General features: G+C 43.7%; 1 protein-coding gene across 3 annotated transcripts in view; it reads left to right on the top strand.

Moving 5' to 3' along the window:
* Window positions 1-788: 788 nt before the first annotated feature.
* The window catches only part of MTMR14 (myotubularin related protein 14), a 73,479-nt gene continuing 50,000 nt past the window's right edge, over window positions 789-24,267 (top strand). For 2 of the 3 annotated variants that reach the window (XM_029601124.1, XM_029601125.1), the window contains exons 1-4: window positions 790-1,018; window positions 7,714-7,862; window positions 23,184-23,292; window positions 23,998-24,073. In XM_029601124.1, the coding sequence (XP_029456984.1) occupies window positions 923-1,018; window positions 7,714-7,862; window positions 23,184-23,292; window positions 23,998-24,073 (430 nt within the window). In that variant the 5' untranslated portion in view covers window positions 790-922. Of the gene's footprint in view, window positions 1,019-7,713; window positions 7,863-23,183; window positions 23,293-23,997; window positions 24,074-24,267 lie in introns of all 3 variants that reach the window. The other variant, XR_003856634.1, reaches the window with a different exon arrangement.

A 24,267-nucleotide genomic window follows, 5' to 3' on the forward strand; every position in this document is an offset into this window, starting at 1 on the left:
TTTAGAAAAACACCAATATTTATACACGGAGGCATCATCTGTAGCTCACCTGATCTAGTTTCTTGAGATAAAGTTGTCTTTGCTCTATAGTTAACTGATTCCATTTCATATAGAAAAATGGACCCAGTCCTGGTGTTACCCCCCACAGCTTTTATGGCCTGACATTTTCTAAGAAAAACAGGCAGATACGTCCATAAACCTAATACAGAAAAATAAGTACATCCTGATGACATGGAATCAGCCGCTACTAGAGTAGACTGTTCCTGCTATTCCTGCACATATTACTTCCCTCTCCCTCCTTTCAGAGGTTCCCGGATGTCCCGGTGATCCAGCCAATCAAGTTTTCAGGATATCCACGATGAATAAGCATAACAAAAATTTGCATATATCGGGATTTCAATGTACGCGAACATAGCGCATGCATATTCATCTTGGATACCCTGAAAATCTGCCTGGCTGTGGAACCACCAGAACAGGATCGGAAACCCCTGATTTTGGGCGACTTATTATGTACTTCTTGGTAACGAAAATGCCGTTCCCTCCTATTTCTTCTGAACGGACACACGACTTCCCCTCTCTCACGGATTACAATCAGATCGCTTTTCAAACTTCCCATTCTCAACAATGTTTCAGAATAATGCGAAGTACTGACTATATTCACACAACTACAACACACTTTAATTTCCATATCCCGCTCCATCCTCACCTAAGATGGCGCCTTACCCCAACCACTGGCGCAAAAGTAGCAGCCTCAGCGGGTAAAAATAGCAGAGGGAGGGTTACGTCATAAAGAAGCGCCGCCGGGAGCAGAATGGCGGCTTACTGTAGGACTGCGGAGTGAGCTGGGAGCGGAGGCGGAAGTGGGGGGCGGAGGGGGCTGACATGGACCGTGAGTTCTGAGCCGCTAAGCAGCGTGGGCGCGATGGCTGTTCTGGGCCGCTCGGACGGCCTGGCGCTGAATGAGCTGCTGGAGGAGTTCTCTCGGGCTCAGTACCGGGCCAAGGATGGAGGGCCTAAGGTGAGTAGCAGGGATGGGGCGGGGTACTAAGGGGGCTCGCCCAAATTATATCCAGGGGAGGGGGAGGACGTAATGAGTGGATAGGAAAGGGGTGTTGCCTCTCACCCTGAAACTGAGAACCTTGTATCTGTATCTTCCCCCCCATCCCCCCCCACTATAACTGTGTTCTCCTACTCTTCACCTGTGGGAGCCCTTTAACTCTTCCCCGGTGCTGTATCCTCCCACCCTTTATTTAAAAAAAAAAAAAAAAAAAAGCACTCTAAACCCCCTCTAGCCTCCACCCTTTCATAAATAAATATGAGAGAGCTCTCTAGCGTTCCCTGTAAATGTATCCTCTCACCCTTTTCCTGAAAGAGTCTTCTTTCCACTACCGCTACCTCTACTTCTACCATCATATGAGAACATAAAAAATGCCATGTTGGGTCAGATTAAGGTCTATCAAGCCCGGCATACTGGCTCTGTCAGATTCCAAAGAATAGATCTTGTATCTGTATCTTCCAAAGAATATACTTGCAGGGATAAGCAATGGTTTTTCCAAATCTAATACTCTTATGAATAATTTTTTTCTCCAGGAACTTGTCCAAACACCTTTTAAACACTGCTATACTAGTTGCCTTGATCACATCCTCTGGCAATACATTCCATACTTTGATAGTGCATTGAATTAAAAGTAATACTTTCTGTGATTTGTTAAATTTTCTGATTGTTAATTTAATGTAGTGTGGCCTTGTTATGATATTATTTGAAAGGATAAATAACTGACCTCCACTTGCCGATTTCACCCCACTCTTGATTTTTATAAACTTCTTATCATATCCCCTTTGTCATATCTTCCAAGCCAATAGCTAACCTTTCTTCATAAGTGAGCTGTTCCATCCTCTTTATTATTTTTGTTGCCCTTTTCTGTACTTTTTCTAGTTCACTGTATCTTTTTTGAGATGTGATCACCAGAAACTTATGCTTGCAGTCCTATAAGGATCAATACACAGGCATTATGATATTCTCTGTTTTATTATTTATTTCCATCAAAATTATTCCCAACATTCTATTTGTTTTTCTGACCACCGCTGTTCACTGAGCTGAGAATTTCCATATTTTGTCCACAGTGATTCTATGATCCTTTTTCTGAGTGGTGATTTCTAATATGAAACCCAGCATTGTGTACCTATAGCTGGGATTATTTTTTGCTATGTGTATCATTTGTACTTGTCCATATTACATTTCTTCGGCCATTTAGATGCCTAGTTTCATAGTCATGCAAGGTCCTTCTGCAGTTTCTTACAATCTGCTGCCGTTTTAACACTTTGAATAATTTTGTCATTCTCAAATGTGATCACCTCACTCATTGCTCTCTTTTCCAAATCATTAATGAATATGTTAAATAGCACAGGACCCCTGGGGAATTCCAGCCTTAACATTTCTCCATTTACACTATATAAATTGTCATACCTTAATATTTATGTTTATTTACATATTTAAAAAAAAAAAGTAATAGATTGGTAAGGAAGGACTTCCCTTTGCTAATATCATGTTGACTCTTCTCCATTTAGCATATCTGTCTATATGGCCAGAAATTTTGCTTTTAAGAATAGTGTCTACCATTTTTCCGGCACTGACATTACACTCACTGGTCTGTAGTTTCCCCAGTCATTCTTGGAGCCATTTCTAAAAATCCATAACACTATATCCACCCTCCAGTTTTCAGGACCCTCTCTCTTCTCCCAAATGTTCCATTCATAACTACCATTCTACTTTATATAGTCTGTTCCCCTTTCACCAGATATTTTCTATTTAGCCCGCCTCCTAAGTAATCCACTTGTAATTGTTCTGTTCTGTTCCACAGCTTTTAGCTTTATGCTGGAGAGTTCCTTTAAACCTATCCCAAACTGTTCACCTGTAACACTGTCATCCTCCACTGTTCACCTTCCAATTCATTCACTATTCATAAAATCTCAGTGTTCTTATTTGCATAACTTTCTTTTCTCCATCTCTATTTTACACACACTTCTCCACTTTTTTCCTTCAGCTCTACCTCAGCTCTCCATCTGCCACATGTGTACCTATCATGTTCCATGCAGCTAAATTTCTAATTGTATATGTCACACCACTCCTCAAAAAACCTTCACTGAACCCTACCTGCCCCACAAACTATTGTCCTATCTCCCTCCTCCCTTTCTCATCCACACTATTCAAATGTGCTGTTTACTTCCACTCTCTTGACTTACTTTCATCTCAAACCATTTTCAGTTCACTCCAATCTGATTTTCACCTTCTGTGTTCCACTGAAACGGTCCTTACCAGTCTCGAATGACATGTTCATGAATAAAGTCAAAAAGCCTTTACTTTCTCCTTATTTGCGTTGACTGTTTGCTGCTTCTGAAGCTGTTGAACTCCATGTACTGTTCAAAACTGTGTCCTCAGTTGGATTTCAGGACTCCATCCTGTCTTGGTTCTCTTCTTACATCTTTCATCACATTTTAGTGTGTGCTCTTGTGGATCCTCCTGCCTCTATTAATTGGTGTGTCTTAGGGATATGTCTTAGGCCCTCTTCTCTTTCTACACTTGTTCGTTTGTTCTTATCTCCTTCCATGGCTTCCAGTGCCATCTTTATGATGATGACTCCCAGATATACCTCTCTCTGTATACAAGAAATTTGATCAGGAATACAGTCCCAAATCTCAGCTTGCTTGTTTGGCTGCAAAAAGTATCTTGTCCCAGCACTGCCACTTTGGGCAGTCTTTTATTTTGCTGCCAGGATGCCCCACCACCTCTTTAAACTCAACATGGCCAACACAGAACTCCTTATCTCCCCCCCCCCCCCCAACCCACTTCCTCTCTTTTCCAATTTCTCTATTTCAGTCCCCTCAGCCCTTAACCTTGGGGTCAACTTCAACTCCTCTCTCACTTCATCTCTACACATTCAAAATATTGGTAAAATGTTTCTCAGTATCACCCTTCCTTTCTGAAAACACAACCAGCAACCTTATGCACTCTTTCATCATCTCCGTCTTGGACTGCTGCAACCTGCTTTTCACAGGTCTCCCAGTAAACTATCTCTCTTCACTACAACCTATTCAAAATTTAGCTGCACAACTTAATTTGTTTTACCAATGTTGCTACATTCTTCTCAAGTTGCTATGTTGGTTCCCTATCCGTTCCTACATACAGTTCAAGCTCCCCTTACTCACCTGCAAGAGCCTTCACTCTGCAGCTCCTCACTACCTCGCCAGTCTTATCCTCTTTTTTTTTTTCTAGCCCTGGCAATTTTTAGGGGATGGGAGAGATGGGCGCAGGAATACTTAGGGGGCCTGGGGAGGTCCTGTTTCCAGGTTTTTTTGTTTTTTGGGGGTTTAATTTTTGTAAACTACAGAAATGAAATAAATAAATATTAAATGAAATGCTATCTTAGGAGATAAAATCCCCAAAACAAGGAAAGGAAACAATATTTTTTTTCCCCTCTACTTCCCTTTATTATTAATCGAGGCATTAGTTGTTATTCCCCATGCAGAGAGATGCGCTGGCATATCTTGTGTTTTATTAATGCTGGAAATTTAAAGCTTGGTTCATTATGCAGTGGCGATCAAAAACAAAGCAAACAGAATATTTGGAATTATTTGGAAAGGAATGGAGAATAAAATGAAGATGTCATAATACCTCTGTATCACCCCATGGTGTGACCGCATCTAGAGTATTGTGTGTTCTGGTCACTGCATCTCAAAAAAAGATATAGTGGAACTAGAAAAGATGCAGAGAAGGGCGACCAAAATGATAAAGGGGATGGAACGATTCCCCTATCAGGCTAAAGAGGTTAGGACTGTTTGGCTTGGAGAAGAGATGTTGAGGGGGGGGGGATATGACAAAGGTCTATAAAGTCACGAGTAGAGGAACAGGTAAACGCAAATTGGTTGTCTACGATTTCAAAATATACAGAGAAGGAGACTATATGAAGTTACAAAGTAGCACATTTAAAACTGGAGGAAATTTTTTTTCACCAGTTTCAGAGGACTACAAACTGTCAATGTAGAGGAAAACTGAGGAGATTTGATTGTTAATATAGTTACAAAAAAGTTTTTTTGTTGTGCTGAAAAAAAATGCACAATTAAGTTCTGAAATTCATCTCCAGAAGATATGGTAAAGGCAGTTAGTGTGGCTGGGTTTAAAAAAAGGTTTAGATAAGTTCCTGGAGGAAAAGTCTAGTGGTTAAAGCAGTGGGCTATGGACCGGGAGACCAGGGTTCTAGTCCACTGTTGTTCATTGTGACCTTGGGCAAGTCACTTTACCCTCCATTGCCTCAGGTACAAACTTACAGGCCGATTCAGTAAAGTCCGTGGGAGAGCGGCGCGCGCGATTCTGTATTTAAATTAGGAGACGCGGTAAAAACGGGGAAAAGGAGGCGCTAGGGACACTAGCGCGTCCCTAGCGCCTCCTTTTTGACAGGAGCGGCGGCTGTCAGCGGGTTTGACAGCCGACGCTCAATTTTGCCGGCGTCTGTTCTCGAGCCCGCTGACAGCCACGGGCTCGGAAACCGGACGCCGGCAAAATTGAGCGTCCGGTTTTTGGCCCGACAGCCACGGGCCGAATTCAAAATTTTTTTTTTTTTTTAACTTTTTTAACTTTTCGGGACCTCCGACTTAATATCGCTATGACATTAAGTCGGAGGGTGCATAGAAAAGCAGTTTTTACTGCTTTTCTGTGCACTTTCCCGGCGCCGGAAGATATTAGCGCCAACCTTTGGGTCGGCGCTAATTTCTGAAAGTAAAATGTGCGGCTCGGCTGCACATTTTACTTTCTGTATCCCGCGCGCATACCTAATAGCGCCCTCAACATGCATTTGCATGTTGAGGGCGCTATTAGGTGCCACGGGTTGGACGCGCGTTTTCCTCCCCTTACTGAATAAGGGGTAAGGGAAAACGCGCGTCCAAGACCAGGCTAACAGTGCGCTCCGTGGGAGCGCACTGTACTGTATCGGCCTGTTAGATTGTAAGCCCTCTGGGGATAGGGAAATACCTACAATACCTGAATGTAATCCGCTTTGAAGCGCTGAAAAAAGTGCGAAAAGAGGAATATAAATCTAAAAAAAACAAAAAACAGGTAGACTTGGGGAAAGCTACTGCTTATCTCTGGTCATAAGTAACATGAAAGCTATTTACTATTTGGGATCCTGCCAATCACTAGTGATCTGGATTTGTCACTCTTAATAACAAGATACTGGACTTGATGGACTCTTGGTCTGACCCAGTATGGCAGTTCTTATATTCATATGTTCCCCTTCCTTTTGAACTCTGCTCATCTATGGCTTGCCTGCTGCTGACTCCAGGCTTTCCAGCTGGCTATACCCTAGGCTTGGAATAGACTTCCTGAGTTGGTGTGTAATGATGCTCCTTCCCTGGTCTCATTGAAATCCAGTCTAAAACCCCTCTCCTGGAGGTTGCTTTTTAAATCTTAACCCCTGATTCTCCCACTCACAGCTTTATTAGTTTTAACCATGAAATTCCCAAAATTGTTTTTGTCCGATGACTTTTTCTAGTTCACTGTATCTTTTTTGAGATGTAATCACCAGATTGCTTAGATTGTAAACTGTACAGAGAAGGGGCTGTCTTCTTTGTGTATTTGTACAGTCAGAACCATGGCAGTAGTGAAGAGCTTGAGTTACATTCACACACTTTTTGCTTTGAATTTTAATATGAGTTTTTTTTTGTCAAGCACCAGACTCTCTCTGGAGCCATATGTGATGTCCAAGCATCAAGTTTAGTAGCTGTATTGAGAAGAAAGTCCATTATTGCCGCATTTATTCAGTTCCACTGCCTTCCTAAAGCATCCCTTCTGTAGGCATTGAGGTCAATATTCAGCTGGCAGTTGCTGGATAAAGTTACCCAGGAAACTTAGATTAACTTTATCTGGATATTTGGGCCAGATTTGTACGCATCTATCAGGGAGTGCCAAAAAGATAAAAAATTGAATGTGTTTTTAAAGGCCTGCCGTGGTAGTCTTGTAATAGCTTCTTCCGGCTCAGACTGTGAAATATCCTGTTTTTATAAATGTTGGCTTTGAAAGCATCCTCTTCTCATCAGTATAGTACTGAGTCATGATGGCCTGTAGAGGGGGGCGTTCTGCCAGGCAAGCATCTAAACCCACATTGACTGGTTGCAGAGCATGAGTCCAGGGATCCTGTTAAGACACAAAATTATCCCTCCAGCCAGTTTCTCAAACTCTCTTGTGTTCCAGACTACTACCACCACCATGGATTTGTTAGCAAAAATGAATAAACCATACTAATAAAGGGATTTAAGGAAGGGGAAAGGAAGGATTTACATTAAAGTGCAACACTAAAGTTGGACTATTCAAGCAGAATTTGCTTCAAGCATTGAAGTACATTTGAACACTAAAGTTTAAAAGATAGGGATTTGCAGTCAGGAGAAGAAGGCTTAGGGGATCTGTTTGTGGAGGAGGAAAAGTGAGCCTGGTTTTGATGCCTGTAGAATATGATGGAGATGATAGTGTTTAAGATGAATTAATAAGTGTATACATTGATCTATTCAGAATTTTATGTTTAGTCACTCCTGCAATTCTTTTTTTGCTGTAATAGTGTCTGAGCTTAGACAGAAGAACTTCCTCATAGTCTCAGATGGAGAGACAGGGGGAAGTCAGGTTTTATCACAGTATGGTGCTCAGCTCTTCATGTCTATGTTTTTTAGGTGGAGAACATAGAGAAACGATGCCTGGAACTGTTTGGCAAAGATTACTGCTACAGCCTTATCCAGAACATGAATGGGGAGCTCTGCGGCCATTATCCACGGCAGATTGTCGTCATGGAGTATGAGAGCACTGAGCAGGACAAAGACATGTAAGCTCTGAAATTGGCCATGCCTCAGGCATGACTTTAAACCAACTGCAGAATGAGTCCTGCTCTTAATGGATCTGCTGTCATGCTTAGAGTGGAAAAGTGTGTATGTATGTATGTATGTATCCATATTTAGGATTATAGACTGTTGGGAGGGTAATTTATAGCTGTGCAGGTTGGAGTAAAGTTTGCATATATCTTTTATATGCAGACTTTACACCACACTTTCAAAGTAAACTTATGCACATTTGCTTTGAAAATTCCTGTATAAATGTTCTTATGGTACATGCACAGATTTGTTCATACAAAGTTATGACTGCTCTGTCAAGGGTATAATTTGTGCTGGTTAAGTTATGCGTGTACACTTTAAAATAATCTGTCTCCCCCCCCCCCTCCTCCCCTCCCCAGGGCATATAAGTATGTGCAGAATCAGGTTGAGCACATACTTCTATGTACACTGATCCCAGGACTATTTTATAACAGCCATTTACAAGTGTAAAGCTTAGATGTACTCCAGTATAGAGAATCTAGTCCCTGTATTCACTTTTACTGTTCTCAGTTTAATCCTTGTTTACTGGACTATTCAAGCAGAATTTGCTTCTAGCACTGAAGTACATTTGAATAGTCTGCTGGAAGCATAACAGCAGAAAGACGGTTTACAGGTGAATACACTAAGAACAGATAAAGGAACTAGAAACAAATACAGCACAGGGGACAGCTGGAGATCTTCTGAGTCCCCAAAACACACTAAGCGTATTCCAAGTGGAAGAGAATCAGGCACACTAAACACAAAAAGCTGAAAAACCCCCACAAACTTAAGAAATTTTGGGCTGAATTTTCAAAACTATATATAAAGCCTGTGCTGCTGCCCAGAATAGCTGTAGAAAACACTATTGAAAAAGAACATATGCTACTTATACTACACAATTTGTACATGGCTGTAGTTTTGGATTTAAAGGTAGGATAATTGGATGAAAGGTGCCAGTGATTCAAACTTCACGAAGGTTGAACCACTACTAAAGATGACTTGGGTGTAGAGATGGGAGCTTCTGAATCACAATTTCCAAGTAACTGAATTTTTCTGAAGGGATGCTCTTGACTGGTCCTGGTTTCAGAATAGGCATCCCAGTCCATTGTGGTAATTGTAGTCCCACAGGCAACACTACAGATACCAGAATGCATTAGGAGTGTAAGATCTGTGGACCCTTGCTGCTGTGGTTAGGTTGGCTCAGCCTGTGGGGTTGGCCCCTTAGGCCCTAACTGACAGCTGGCGGAGCTTCGCTGGAGAGAGACTGGCAGGTCTTAGGCAAGAGACTGGAAATGGCATAGGTGCATATCCAGAACCAGGTTAGGGTCAGGGCAGGTAGCACACAAGAATGGTCAATGTCCAGGCAAGGGTCAGATCCAGAATTCAGTCCAAGGAAAGAAAGAGAGACGAGGAGCAGGACTGACATGGCAGGGAAGGAAGGAAGGCAGGAGGTATTGGATAAAACAAGGCTGGGCAAGCAAGGCAAGGCTGGGCTAGAGACGAGGCAAGACAACAGGAACAGGAGTCGGCAGCACACTCTACACCAACGATGCAGGAGACCCATTGCTGAGGCAGAGAAGTGTTGCAAGACTGAGGTTTATATAGGTTCGAGGTGATGATGTCATCAGAAAGCGCTGATCTTGGTTTCCTGTCACTGAGCGCGTATTATGTGCACACAGGCTCATGCCTATGGGGAAGCTGAGCCTTGGTGGCATGGCGGTCATGGAAGTTGGAGCCAGTGGTGTTCCAAATGCCCTGAGGATGGCCCTCGAGGTTGTAGGCGTGACGGCGTGGGAGAGAGGCTCCGTCAGCCTCCTGGCATGTGGAAGTTGAGCGGCTTTGGGAGGTGAGTGCGACGGCTTGCAAGGCACCAAGCATAACAGTACTCTGATCCTTAAACCCCCCCTCCCCTCAAGGTCCTAGTCTTTGGCTACTGGGGAAACTGGCCACTGGCTCCCAGGAATTCTCTTCTGGTCTGTAATCTTTCCATGTAATAAGATATTCCAGCTTATTGCATCATCTGCGAGAGAGTAGGGTGTTGTCTTCTGAAGAAATTTCTGCAGATTTGGGAGGCTAGAGAAAGGACCAGCGGTTTCAACAAGGAAACATGGAACATGTTATGTATTCTTAACGTGGTTGGAAGTTTGAATTGATGCATCAAATAGGGCAAGTGATGTAAGACTGGAAAAGGGCACATAAATCTGGGTGCCAGACAAAAAGAAGGGAATCTGAGGAGCAGATTCTGCGTGCTTAACAACACCAGGTCCCCCATCTGGAATTGCGGAGCTGGTCCGTGCCTCTTATCAGCTTGCCTCTTAGCCTGAGCTATTGCCTTGGAGGTCAGCGTTTTGGTTTGCAGCTAAAGATCCTGGAGCTCTTGGATTGTGAGATGGGCTACTAGACAGGGCACAGAGAGAGGCAACGGTAGATGAATCCTTGAGTGTTTGCCATAAACAACATGGAATGGGGAAGAGCTGATGGACATTACTGACATGACTGTTGTGTGACAACTTATTCCAGTGTAAGAGAATGGACCAATCATCTTGCCTCTCGTTGACATATAGGCGAAGGAATGCCTTGAGGGCCAGATTAATTCTCTCTTGCCATTCCCTTGAGGATGGTAGGCAGTGGTGAAATCCAAGTTTATGCCAAATGTTTTACAAAGATTTCTCCAATATTGTGCTGTGAACTGGATGCCTTTGTCAGAGGATGTGAGAGGGTAGTCCAAGTAGTTGGAAGATGTACTGGATGAAAAGAGACAGGCTAACTTGGGAGCAGAAGGCAAGCCTGGGAGAGGAACAAAATGTGCAATCTTGGAGAATCTATCCACCACGACACATATCATAGTGTAGCCATGTGAGAGAGGGAGGTCCGTGATAAAATCAGTGGACAGGCGGGTCCAGGATTCCTTCGGGGCTGGCAATGGCTGTAACAGTCTCCAAGGCCAGACACAAACAGACTTATGCTGCATCGGGACAGCACAAGATTCCATATAGTTCTTCACATCCATCTTTTTTTTTTTTTTTTTTTTTTTTTTAAATCTTTATTTATTAAGTTTAAGTCAAATTAACAAGTTAATCTTAACTTGACAAGAAACAGAGTATAGAGAATACATAAATCAAAAGAAATATTCTTATACAAACATTATTTTCTCAAATACATCTCTGTCAGACCACATTGTGGGGGAAGGGACCATTGAAATAATGAAAGAAGAAAAACTTATATATATGAAAAGAAGAAAAGCCAATAAGATATGGAGACCAAACCCACTTTTCAATTAGTCGGTACACTGTGGGTGGAAGTAAGGTTAGATGATATCTGCTTAAGTTTATCATTTAAGAAATTATTTAACTGTGTGGGTCAAAGAAAACATATTTGACTCCACTATACTTAACTACACATTTACACGGAAAGTATAGCCAAAAGGATGCTCCCAGATTCACGACAGCAGGACGCATTAATAGGAAACGTTTCCTCTTAGATTGGGTAATCTTAGACTTGTTATGAAACATGCGAATCTTAAACCCCAGAAATACTTCATCCCTCTTACAAAAAAACATTTTTAGGACAAAAATCTCGGTCAGAGTCCAGAGCAAAAGTGACAATCAAGTTGAAGAGGTAATATTTTCTTCAATAGAGGTTTCCAAAAAAGATGGTAAATGAGACATATCCACAGAAGGAACTTCAGTTGGAATATCTTTCAAATTTTGAGCTTTAACTCCAGGTAGATAATATGCCTTAGAAATAGGTGGAATTAAATTTTCCTTAATTACCAAAAATTCCATGAAATATCTGCGAATCATTTCAATTGGTGTAGTAAATCTCTTTTTTGGAAAATTTAAAATTCTAAGCTTACAACGTCTTATAACATTTTCCATTTTATTCTGGAGATATAAATGACCATTCGATATTATGTCCATTGATTTCTGAGTTTGTAACTCTTTAGATTCCAAGGAATCCACTTGGCTTTTACTCCTGCAATTTGTGTTTGCACAGAAATTAAAGGAGTTGAAAGTCCCGATGTTGAGACAAAGACTGTGCAACTTGATTGGACAAAGTTGTTATTGCTTCCCAGATCAAGTCTAAGGTGATATTAGCTGGCTTTTCCAAAGTAACAGGCAATACTTCTAATATAGCTGAAGAAAGTCCTGTTGCTGTCGAGTTTAAAGGAACATTAAGAGATATTGCTTCCTTACCCGGCCGGCTTCCAATTCCCTCTGTTTGATCCTCCAATCTGTCTCCTCCCGACGCTGACATTGCCGGCTGTGCACTCTCTCCAGGGTGTAGAGGGAGAATGCTGTGTGCATCAGCTCTTCCTGCGGGGGGGTAGGAGGCTGGGAAGGAACCCGACTCTGCTCCGGCGATAGTGATGATTCTAGATCCGGGGTCATCGGCAAGGGAACACCTCTCTGCGTGGCCCCCAATGATACGTTCACAGAGCTCACTGAGGGTTCTTGGCTCCGAACCACATGTTGATCCATCGGATCCATTCGAGGGGTACCCTCAGAAACCTTGGGGAACGCTCTGGGTTTTCCTTTCCTTTTTCCCATCAAAAAGGTACATTTTTATTTTTGAAAACACCGAAGAAATTCAGGGTATAAAGAGCGGGTCGGAGCAAGTCTCCTAACGTGCAGTCATCTTGGAACCGCCCCGGAAGCTCAGGGATCACATCCATCTTTACTTGGGGCCACCAGTAGTGGCGCTGAAGAGTTTGAGTACTGGCTTCCCTGGCTGCCCTGCCAAGCGGGAGTCTTGAGCCCATTTTAATACTCTTTCATGGAGACGTTTGGGTACTACCATCTTCCCAGGAGCTCCTGGAGTAGGAAGTCTGTGTTAGATCATCTGTTTGAAATGAGTGAGAGAGAGCATCTGCTCTCTCTGATTTTTGGCTGACCTCAAAATCGAACCGATTGAAGAAAAGGGACCACTGGGCCTGACTAGGATTAAGTTGCTGAACCTTGTAGTTGGTATAGATGGTGGTCTGTTGTTTGGCCCCCTCTAGGATGTGCCACAATTCTTCCAGCACCAATTTCACTACAAGGAGTTCGCAGGACCCAATCATGTAATTTTTCTCTGCCAGAGAGAATTTTCTGGAGAAAAAGGAACAGGGCAGGAGGCTCCTTTGGTCATTGTGTTGTATAATAGTAGCTAGTGTCAGGCTGGGTGGTGAAGGACTAGAGTTGAGACAGGTGGTGAACTGGCTGGGAGGATAACCGGATTCACAGCTTGAGGGATTTTGTGAAAAGAGATGGTTTCCTTGTGGAAAAGCCCGGTGCAAAGAGAGGAATTGTTTCTCAGTGAGCTGGCCTGAAAGAGGGTCCCCATAGATAGAGGAAATGGGTACCGGATGTTCCAGGATGATTGTAAGGATCTGATGCTGATGGACCACGGCTTCATCAATAAAGTTCCCGCCTGCTTCTGAATCTAGGAACACCTCTGTCTCAAACTGGCTAAGTTTGGTGGAGGTTGAAGCCGGCGACATTCCAGAAGTGCTGAGGATGGTCCTCTTCCATAATACTCCTGTATTACCAAGATATAAAGCTTTTTTAATCCTTTAATATTAAAAACACCCTTTTGTCTGTATTTGTTAAAGAATATGTGGTGTTTGATTATATTTGTTTACTAGTAATGATGTCTTTTATTTTAGGCACTATTTAAAATGACATTTTTGTCTATAGATTATTAAATGTCTGTACCCATAAAGTAGGTGATGAACCGAAACATGGCCGTGTTGAGTCTATAATATGCATTCATAAGTGATTTATTTTGTCATTTTTTTTATAAAATTGAAATAAAAATTCCTTAACATTTTTTAGATTTATTTGTGTGCCTTGTTTATGGTTTATTTTTTTAATGTATATGTGACTTTTTTTTTTTTTAATGTTTGTTAAATTTTACAAATAATTATATAATATTTGCAAACTAAAGAGAGAACATCACAAAATCAAGAAGAAAATTATAAAAGGTGTTATGTTATCACAATGTATATGGTTATGGTTATGTTTATTTGTTATCCACCTATGCAGAAGACCTAGGCAGCTAACAAAACATACAAAATTGCTCAACTCATACATACGAGTAAGAATCATAAAATCAAACAAAAAGAAATAAAAATTATAATACCTCAACCTGCAGGGAAAAGAGTGAATCATGAGAATAACAGTCTTGGCTAATAAGCATCTCTTGTATAATAGAGCCACTATATGCTTGTTCAAATAAAAAAAAAAGAAGTCTTTATTTAAAAGCTTTTGAAAACTTTAAGTACAGCTCACAGATTGTAGTTCAAGCGGCTAGCCATTCCATTCTTCAGGAGCAGCCACTGAGTATGATCGAAGTCTTGTCTCAACCAAACGAGCTTCCCGAAAACAAAGCTCATCTAGCAATGCCATTTGGGAGGAATGTAGAGATCTTTTTGGAACATATGGTTTGAGTAAGTGACCATTCTATGGTATTGAAGGATGCCTAAGCATTTTATGTACCAGTGTAGCTGTTTTATATCTGATCCTCCATTTGATGGGCAATCAATGTAGATCAAATAGAGCTGGTATACCTCTATTCTGGCCACAAAAAAAGAAGGGGGGGGGGGATAAGAATTCAGGAAGTTGATATTAAACAATTCAAAGAGAAAAAGAACATTTTAAGAAAAGGCAAAACCTATAGGTTAACAAATCACAATGCAGTACTAACGAGTTCTTGGTTGCATTAAAATTACGTGCAGCACTTTTTGCATCAAGAAAATCCTTTTTATTGTTTAGGATTAAAAAATAAATATCATATATTTTCAATTTAACTAAACATTTGCATAGAAAAAAGAAAAAATTCACCAGTAGCAAGCTGTAACTGCAAGAACTGCTTACATTTCGCCTGCGTTTCAAAAGATACAGCAAGGAAAAAACCCATATTTTTTGGCCCATAAACAGTCCTTGTTTTTGTGAAGAAAAGATGCATTATGGAATTTTAAAATCAAATTTGAAGACACAAGAAATTAATAGGGTGGCCCTGGATTCCACAATATCTATCTTAGCATGATCATGGACAGGCTCTCCCTTCAGCATTCACAACACCTTTGTTTTTTTTTTTTTTTTTTTAGAAAGATGATAGATTTTATTCACAGGAGATTCCAAAGGAATTTAAATATTTATTTTATTTATTTACAAGATTTTTTTATGCCGCTGATATTGGAAATACTGTGCTAAGCAGTGTACGATGCAACATCCATAATAAAACAAATTTCCTGTTTGTAAACCAGATCAGTCCAGACAAGTGGGATTTGCATCCCTACCAGCAGATGGAGGTAGAGAACTAAAATGTTTGAGGCACTGCTACATAACCGAGAGTGCCACCTGCAGTCCCTCAGTATTTCTCTGTCTCCAGCAGATGGTAGAGGTGCAAACCTGCAGTTAAGAAAGAAGAAAGAAAGAAGGGACAGAAGAAGAGAAGTTAGAAGACGCTCCCTGAGGTGTTAGGTTCCTTCATGGGCCATCCCTCAGGTTGAGCGGAGGTGGGTGGGGGGAGGTTGGTAATCCCTGATCCGCTTTAGCCTGCAGTAGATCCAGGGGTCTGACAGCCAGGGGTCCTGGTTCCCTCTTATCCCCTGAAGGCTGCTTCCCAGAGGTGTTGCCAGCAGCAGGGAAGTCTTCCTTTTTGCTTGAATTTCTTACTTTGCCTGTGGCTGCTGTTTCTTTATTAAAAAAAAGTGTTACATTTTTCTTTCAGCAGCAACCGCTCGGGCTGTTTCTGGTTTGATCATCAGAGCAGGCCTGGGCTGGGGGAAAAGAGCAGTGTAGCTCCTCTGTTTGCAGCTTCAGGCTGCTCGGGAAGCCGGAGGCTGCGTTGGGCCGTGTTCTCCTCCTCTCCCACATACGATCGTGCGGCTTCTGTTCCTCTGCAGCAGGCCCGGCCGCATGGAGACAAGATGGCTTCGACAGTGACTTCCCAGCGTGGGAAAGCTTTGGGCTGCACGGGGAGCCAGAGGCTGCGTTGGGCAGTGTTCCCCTGCTCTCCCGCGCGCCGCAATCACGCAGCTTCTGTTCTTCTGCAGCAGACCCGGCCACGTGGAGACAAAATGGCGCCGACAGTGGTTTCCCAGTGCAGGAAAGGTTGTCACGCCAGCAGCCTGACTCGGGGATAGCTGAATGTAGCAGCGCTATGCCGTGATTTTCTGGAGGGGAGGGACCGGGCCCTCTGGGGGGGGGAGCGAGGCTGGTAGGAGAACCCAGGTTCCCAAAGCCCTGTCAGGATCAATACTGGGAGCCTAAACAGCCTGTCACACAAGAGAAGGGCTACAGCTTGGAAAGTGACAGACTCCTCTCCCCCGTTGTCTCCGGTGATCCCGTGGGGGAGAGGGGGGAGATGCAAGCTCTGGGCCGGACAGGGAAGAGGATGACGTGGAGTTTTCCTCAGAATTTGTCTTGCTTATTCATAAGGCCTTTTTTAACCAGGAAAAGCACTGGATATAAAAGGGCATTTCTGTCTGCGGTCTCGTCCTGCTGCAAAGAGGCCGAGGGGCTCCTTGGCCTGGGGGCAGGGTACCTCCTTCACAGGCTGGGCCTGGACCATCCTGAGGGGCCTGGTGGCTCAGATGATACAGACTTGGAAGACCCAGGACATGGTCATGGGGTTGGCCCGGGGTTGGATCAGGATAACCCAGCAGATCTCACGGTAGATATCAATCAGGCTGATCCTGAAGAGGTCCCGATAACAGAGAGAGATGACCCGCAGATGGTTTGTCTGTTTTGTAAGGAGGAGTTGAGGCCCCTTATTCCAATGTTCAGAAGGAACTGGGTATTAAGGTGGTCCAGGAGGAGTCTGACAATGAAGGGGTAGATCCGGTGGTGTTTGGACTTCGGGGCCCACTGAAAGCCATACCTCTCCCTAAAAGGATCAAGAAGCTGATAAACCAGGAATGGTACTTCCCAGAGGTGATCCCCAACATAGCTAGAGCCAAAGTAAAATTGTATCCCCTCATGGAGGATATTCCTGCAGCTGCTGGTATTGCTGAAGGTACATGCTTCGGTCTCGGCAGTGACTAACAAGTCAACCATTCTGGTTGCAAGTTTGGCAGCATTAAATAGGGAGGAGGAATAGCCTAGTGGTTAGAGCAGTGGACTATGAACCAGGAGACCAAGGTTCAGGTCCTGCTGTCGCTCCTTGTGACCTTGGGCAAGTCACTTTACCCTACATTGCCTCAGGTACAAAAACTTAGATTGTAAGCCCTCTGGGGATAGAGAAATACCTGAATGTAAACCAGTGTGATATCTCAATTGAGATGAATGTCGGTATATAAAAATACTAAATAAATAAATGATGCGTAGGACTGTAAGCTAGAGATTCATATTCATCGGGAGAGGATGTTTGAAGTCTTGGCGCTGAGACTGTGAGCAGTGATCTGTGGAAGTCTGATTTATTTATTTATAGCTTTTATATACCAAACTTCAAGTAACAGGGTTACTTATCAGTTCGGTTTACATTCAACAAGCATGCGAACAATGACAACAATTGTCTTACATTGAACAGGGAATCGACAACTGATGTAGAGAGCCTGTTTATGCTGGGTCCAGAGAGGCCCGAAAAACTCCATGAGACAAACTGCTGCTATCACCACCCTCAATGTTTCCATATGGAAAAACGGGGAACAGTATCACATTTCGTCTTTTGCAGATTAAGGATGGGACAGTAAACTGAGTACTTCCTACGACCGTGCTCCGTAGCCGCTACCGGTACTATTATGCCAGCAACTGAAGGCGACACAATGTGTCCCAAATCACTGCTTGCTTGCCTCAGACACTGCAGTGAGATACCGTGTAAGCTTCCGTGATGGGGCGAAAACGTTCTAAAGCATAGCCATCCCTTATTACCTCTAGGACCCAAGGTAATCCTGGTCCACTCTTCATAAAACTGTGATAGGCTGCCTCCACCACCATTTCGAGAGAGTAGACCAGCCTGGCTTCATTGTGAAACCTTACCACCGCTGGCCTCCTGGTCAGAGCCCTCTCAGGGAAGTCTAAGGGTGTCTCGAAAGGACTGCTGCCTACTGGAACTCTGGTTCTTCCCTGAAGAAAGGGAAGAACCCTTATTGGGACGAAAACCCCCTAGCTCAAGTCATAAAGCTGGAAGTCTTCCAGCAGATGCTGGTGCTAATAGCCATGGCAACTCAGGTGGAGGCCAGGATTGCATATGATGCTGACATGGCTATGCTTTAGAACTTTTTCGCCCCATCACGGAAGCTTTCGTGGTATCTCATTGCAGTGTCTGAGGCAAGCAAGTGGCGATTTGGGACACATTTTGTCACCTTCAGTTGCTGGCATGATAGTACCGGTAGCAGCTAGGGAGCACGGTCGCGGGAAATACTCAGTTTACTGTCCCATCCTTGATCTGCAAAAGGTGAAATGTGATACTGCGAGTTCCCCATTTTTTCCGTATGGAAACATTGAGGGTGGTGATAGCAGCAGTTTGTCTCATGGAGTTTTTCAAGCTTCTCTGGACTTGACAGAAGCCTTTCTGCACATACCCATTCGGGAAGAACATCAAAGTTTCTTTGTGTTATGGTTCTGGGGTAACTTTTCCGCTTTTGGGCCCTCCCGTTCAGTTTGGCGACTGCACCTCGCACATTCACAAAGGTGATGGTAGAAGTGGCAGCAGCTTTTCGCAGGGAGGGGATCCTAGTTTATACTTATCCATATGAATGGCTTATCTGAGGGGAAATTGTAGGAGGTATGCTGGTAGTCTGTGCACACAGTGATGGATATGTTGCTGTCCTTGAGCTGGATGGTGAACTTGGTGAAGAGTCACCTGAGCCCTACAGAGATGTTGGAATACTTCGGGGCAAAGTTCGATACTCAGCTTGGCAGAGTGTTTCTTACCTCTGAGAGGATTCTTAAGTTACAATACGAGGTGGTGCAGATTTTGTGGATGCCAGTGCCCAGAGCTTGGGATTATCTTCAGGTCCTGGGTTCAATGGCATCTACGTTAAACTTGGTGCCATGGGCTTTTGCCCACATGCAAAGCGGCGTTGCTGTCACGCTGGAATCCGTTGTCAGAGGAATTTCATTGGGCTCTAATGCTGCAGGATACTTCCAGGTCCAGACTCTCATGGTGGCTGTGTCAGCTCAATTTGGAGAATGGGATGGGCTTGGAGGTTCTGGACTGGGATATAGGGATCACGGATGCCAACTTCAAGGTTGTGAGGCGATCTGTCAAGAGTGGCTGGCACAGGACTGTGGTTGCCAGTGGAAGCATCAATCATTTGGAAACGAAAGCAGTGTGCAGGGTATTGGTGGAATTCCTTCCACAAGTCCAAGGTTGAATGATCAGAGTGTTTTCGGACAATGGTGGCTTATATCAATCGGCAAGGGGGAACGAAGAGTTGCATGGTTGCTCAAGGAGCCCAGGACCTTTTTGCCTGGGTGAAGCCACATTTACAGGGGATAGCCGCTTCACATGTTGCGAGAGTGGAGCAAGTGGACTATCTCAGCAGGTAATAGTTGGACCCAGAAGAATGGGAGCTGTCAATGGAGGCCTTCGGCCTTATCCAGTCTCATTGAGGCAGTCCCCGTCTGGATCTGACGGTGACAAGGAGCAACGCTAAGGCAGCAAATTTCTTCAGCTGCAGATGATAGGTTGCAGCCGAGGGCATAGACTCTCGGGTTCTTCCATGGCCAACAAGGATCCTGCTATGTCCTTGACTGTTAATAGGTCGAGTGTTTAGTCACATCGAGAGGCATCCGGGCCAGGTTGTACTGGAGGTGCCGGAGAGGCTGCATCATCTGAGATTTGCGGATCTGGTTCAGCACACAGTTGTGACAGGTCCCTGAGATTGGCTCATTTGCAGGGGTTGTTAAGGCAAGGTCCTATTTTCTCGGATCGGGCAGATCACTTTTGTCTTGAATCTTGACTTTTGAGAGCAAGCGCTTGCGACAAAAGGATGCTCTGAGCCTGTGATTTTCAAGAGCTTAGTTTACAATTCCTTGCAGGTTCAGGTGGTAGCCTTGGGGTGTCTCAGATGTATACTATCCGGAAAAGGTTGTCTGCCTCACATCTGGATGTTGTGAGGTTTTTGAAGGGGATCGAGCATCTGTGGCTACCAGTGCATAGATTGGGTCCAGCATGGAGTTTAAACTTGGTCTTGCGGGTGCTTTGTGGGCCTCTGTTTTCAGCCGTTGAGGAAGGCATCGTTAAAGGACCTCCCACTGAAGGTGGTATTTTTGGTGGCAATTTTTTTTTTTTGTTCAGAAGGATCTCGGTGATGCAGGCTTTGTCCTATACAGAACTATTTTTGAAGATTTTGGATGAAGGGGGGTGTCTTTGCACATGGTACCTTCGTTCCTATCTATTGAGACACCAGAGGCAAAGGGGACAAACTATTTTCGGCAGTTGGATCATTTGTTTGGAGGTGCCAGAAATGGATGCAAGGCCTCCAAGGGCACAATAGTGCATTGGCTGAAGGAAGCTATTGTTTCAGCCTACCTTTTGTAAGGGGAGAAGACTTCAGAGGGGTTGCATGTGCACTCTACTAGAGCGCAGGCAGGGTCGTGGACCAAGTGTCAATAAGTGTCGCTGCAGAAGATTTGTAGAGCGGTGACGTGGTCTTCTCTTCACACTTTATCTTGCCATTATCATTTAGATGTTCAGGCTCTAGGAGAGCAGACCTTTGGCAAAAGTGTGTTTAGAGGGGATCTTTCGCGGGCCCGCCCAGTGTTGTGCTTTGGTACATCCCACTTGTCTGGACTGATCTGGGGTATGAACAAGAAAGGAAAATTGGTTCTTACCTGCTAATTCTGGTACTTCGTTCCAGAAGGACCACAGATCAGTCCAGAGACCCAGCCCCTTTAATGTTCTCAAGACCGTTATGGCAAATCCGTGTTCTGGCATATTTAGTGGAAAGAACTGTCAGAGCGTATATATACAGAACCTAAAGAAGCTTTCCAGGTTGTGGTTAGCCCCTTGGGTTGATTTGTGGTTTTTCTGTTTTTGGGGGCTCCAACCTTTGGGTTTGGCATTCGTCCTCATTTAGGGGGTTTTTATTCTACTCTGTAGTTGGCTTGGGTACAGGACAATACTGAGGGACTGCAGGTGGCACTCTCTGTTATGTAGCAGTGCCTCAAAGTTTTTAGTTCTCTGCCTCCATCTGCTGGTAGGGATGCAAAACCCACTTGTCTGGACTGATCTGTGGTACTTCAGGAACGAAAATTAGCAGGTAAGAACCAATTTTCCTATATATCAGTATAACAAATTATAACATAATTAATACATAAAACAAAGTGCAAGTATACCCAACAAGAAGAAACATCAAGAGAAAGCTTCTTAAAAAAAAAAAAAAGGTTTTCAAGCCTTTTCTGACTAGCTTATAGTCGGTGATTTTCCAAGTACTTAGGGCAGCCTGTTCCCCTGAGAAAGCAGAGTTGCTTACCTCTAGCAGGTGTTCTCCAAGCAGGATGTCCGTCCCACACATGGGCGACACCATCCGACGGAACACGGCCCCCCAGCATGCTCCTGGTCCAAATAATGAAATCTGAGAAAATTCAGGACCCGAAGGTTCAGAATCCTCATTCAATTCTTTATGAATTCTAATTTCCACTGCATTGTATTACTGTCTTTCTGTAATAACTTGCATGTGACTTTTGACTGTTCGTATTTTTTTTTAAACCATTTGGGGCATTTTCATGTGTGTGCAAACACCCCTCTCCTCTTTCTACTGCTGACGCAGTTTCTCTCCAGAAACCATGTTGCTTGACGATTCTGAACATGCTGGTAACAGATTTCAGAATATTGATGTGAGCCTTAAAGAGTCAGTGTTGCAGGGTTTTCTAGAAATTTAATGTAAACACTCTTGACTTCAGGTTTAACTGTTTAGTATATGGCTTTGTGATAATGATTTGGAAGTAGTGAGGCAGAGCCTACGTTTTCTTCTTTCTTCCCTCACTCGCCCCGTTTCTGCTCTGACTTGCTGGTATTTCACAAGATGCCCTCAGCAAGGGAAGCTGGGGTTTGCTCAGTGAGGACTCAGGAGTGGGAAGTTCAGCTTTGTGGTTGGTGGCTTTTCAGAAAGCAGAAGCAGAACGGCTGAAAGCTGCTGTACTGCAGGTCTTTTCTCAAATCCATCCTGGGACCCCACAGCCTGTTGGATTTTCAGCATGGCCACAATGAATATGCATGAGACTGAGAAATCTACATGTATTGGAGGCCCAGCATATGCTAATTTATCTCATGCATATATGGATATCATGAAAACCAAGACAGGTTTGCAAAGCCCTGGGCTATGGAGGGATTTGAGGAGTGGGTTGGAAACTACTATGCTAGCTTTTGTTCAGAGGGATGGGGTGATTTTGCAGTGCCCAATTCTTCCTGAGCTGCTTTTTTTTTTTTGTCTCCCTCAGCCCCCAAAGTCCAGTGGAAAATGAGGCATTTTGTCTGACTTCTTGTCAACAAATAAAAGCAGAATATTTTGACCTCATGCATTTCCCGAGTGCACATGATGTTTTAAAGAAGCACCGAGTGGCATAAAAGCTCTTTTCCCCATTTGTCAAATCCCCGGTTGCTAATGCTGTCACACTGAAATCTTAGGTTAAGGGAAAGCGGTAGCACCCATACCCATTCAGTGCCTGAGCCCATCTTCCGGCATGCAGGAAGGGGGCAGCATGCCACTGTGCACGTCAGCCGCACTGCTGCTATAACAGAGAGATTGTAAGCAGAAATGTCAGTGCAGTCTGGGCTTCTTCTCTCCTTCTGCAGTTCATGATAGTTAAATACATGCAGACAGCAATAAAACATCAGTGAATCACTTCTTAAAAGAGAGTACCTTAAGCCCATGCAGTTTCTGTGCAATAAAATGAAGTTTCAAACGCTGAAAATGTAGGGGTTTCTTTTTGTTGGTATTTTAAATCCACCAGATATATCTGTATCTTCACAATATTCTGGCAATAATAACTGATGTGCATTTCAATTCATTGGCCAGATTTCATCAAGGAAGAAACATGTTCTTAGGTGAGAATTTCAGCAGCCTAGCTGGCATTCTCGTTTCGGCTTGGGGCTCTCTTCGGCTCACAGGGTCCATGGCAGAGAGTGGCTTCCATGCTTGCAGTGTGCATTGAAATGGGCAGCGGCGGTGGAATACTGTGCTGATACAGAAACCTGCTGGCCAAAGAAAAACGAGTGGCCTGGGGTTTCCCCACTTAATCTTTTAAGGGTCTTTGCCTTACCTCAGTGGTAACAGTGTGAACAAGGATTGGGGTCAGAATTTGAGAGCAGTGGGTTAGAAGGTTGAATGGGTGTGCATGAACCTCCTGGTTTTGTTGCAGGTTTGAAAGCACCATGCAAGTCTCCCGGCTACAGGACCTCGTCAACCGCAGTAAGATGGCCCGATGTCGAGGCCGGTTTGTCTGCCCAGTTATCCTGTTCAAAGGAAAGGTATAGAAAATATCTGTTCCTTTTGTTGAGGTTTCTTTACAGACCTTGAATCATAATATGGACCTTAATGTGCTTATGATACTTAAAAGGGTTAGAAACATTCTACTACTGAAATTACAGGGACCTGCTCCAATCCAGGGAACATTATTTTGAGGTATTGCTAAGTGTATGCAGCTAAAGCTCTTGTTCTTATTTTGTCTCAAAGTTCAGTGGCATTTTAAATAGGTAAAACTGTCTCTTCAAAACTGGTAATAAAAACTTGGAGTCTTAAGCATGCTACTAAATACCTTTTTAAGCCAGTGTTAGAGAGAGAATATCTAACATATTTCAAATTAGAAAAAATTATGTTGTATAATGTTATATACAGAGAGCAGGAGTCCAGTGTAGAGCCTTGTGCCTAGGTTTTACTGGCACGCTGGAGTTTGTATTATCAGGTGACAAGCAAAAAATCAATCCAAGATTCAGAGTAAACTTCAAAACGTTGGTCTTTCTCTTGACCAAGACATTACGGTCTCCAAGACGAAGCACATTGGCAGGCTCTCCACTCTCGTAGCTGCATGTAGATCCATCGTGATTAGGTCAGACTGTCTCCTGGGCTTGCCTTGATAAGGTGTGCACCGTCTGCCACCGTTTTTACCTTGATTCTGTCACCGTCTCTTCCAGTAACTGAAAATGCCAAATGTAAACCATTCCTTTTCTTTACAGCATATTTGCAGGTCGGCAACACTGGCTGGTTGGGGAGAGTTGTATGGACGGACAGGATACAATTATATTTTCTCAGGTGGGGGCCTTTGCAGTAGCATCTGGAGGATAAGTTGGGACTTGGGTAGCAAGACTGGAGGGGCAATGCTAGGAAATGAGGGTGGAAGGATCAGTGGGATATGAAGGAAGCAGAATGTTGGGGGAGGGGGAGAAAGGACAAGGATGTTCAGATGGGGAGGGACCTGAGGAAGACTGACATTATGAAAGAGAGAG

Source organism: Rhinatrema bivittatum, chromosome 4 (genome assembly GCF_901001135.1).
Source record: "Rhinatrema bivittatum chromosome 4, aRhiBiv1.1, whole genome shotgun sequence".
NCBI lineage: Eukaryota > Metazoa > Chordata > Amphibia > Gymnophiona > Rhinatrematidae > Rhinatrema > Rhinatrema bivittatum.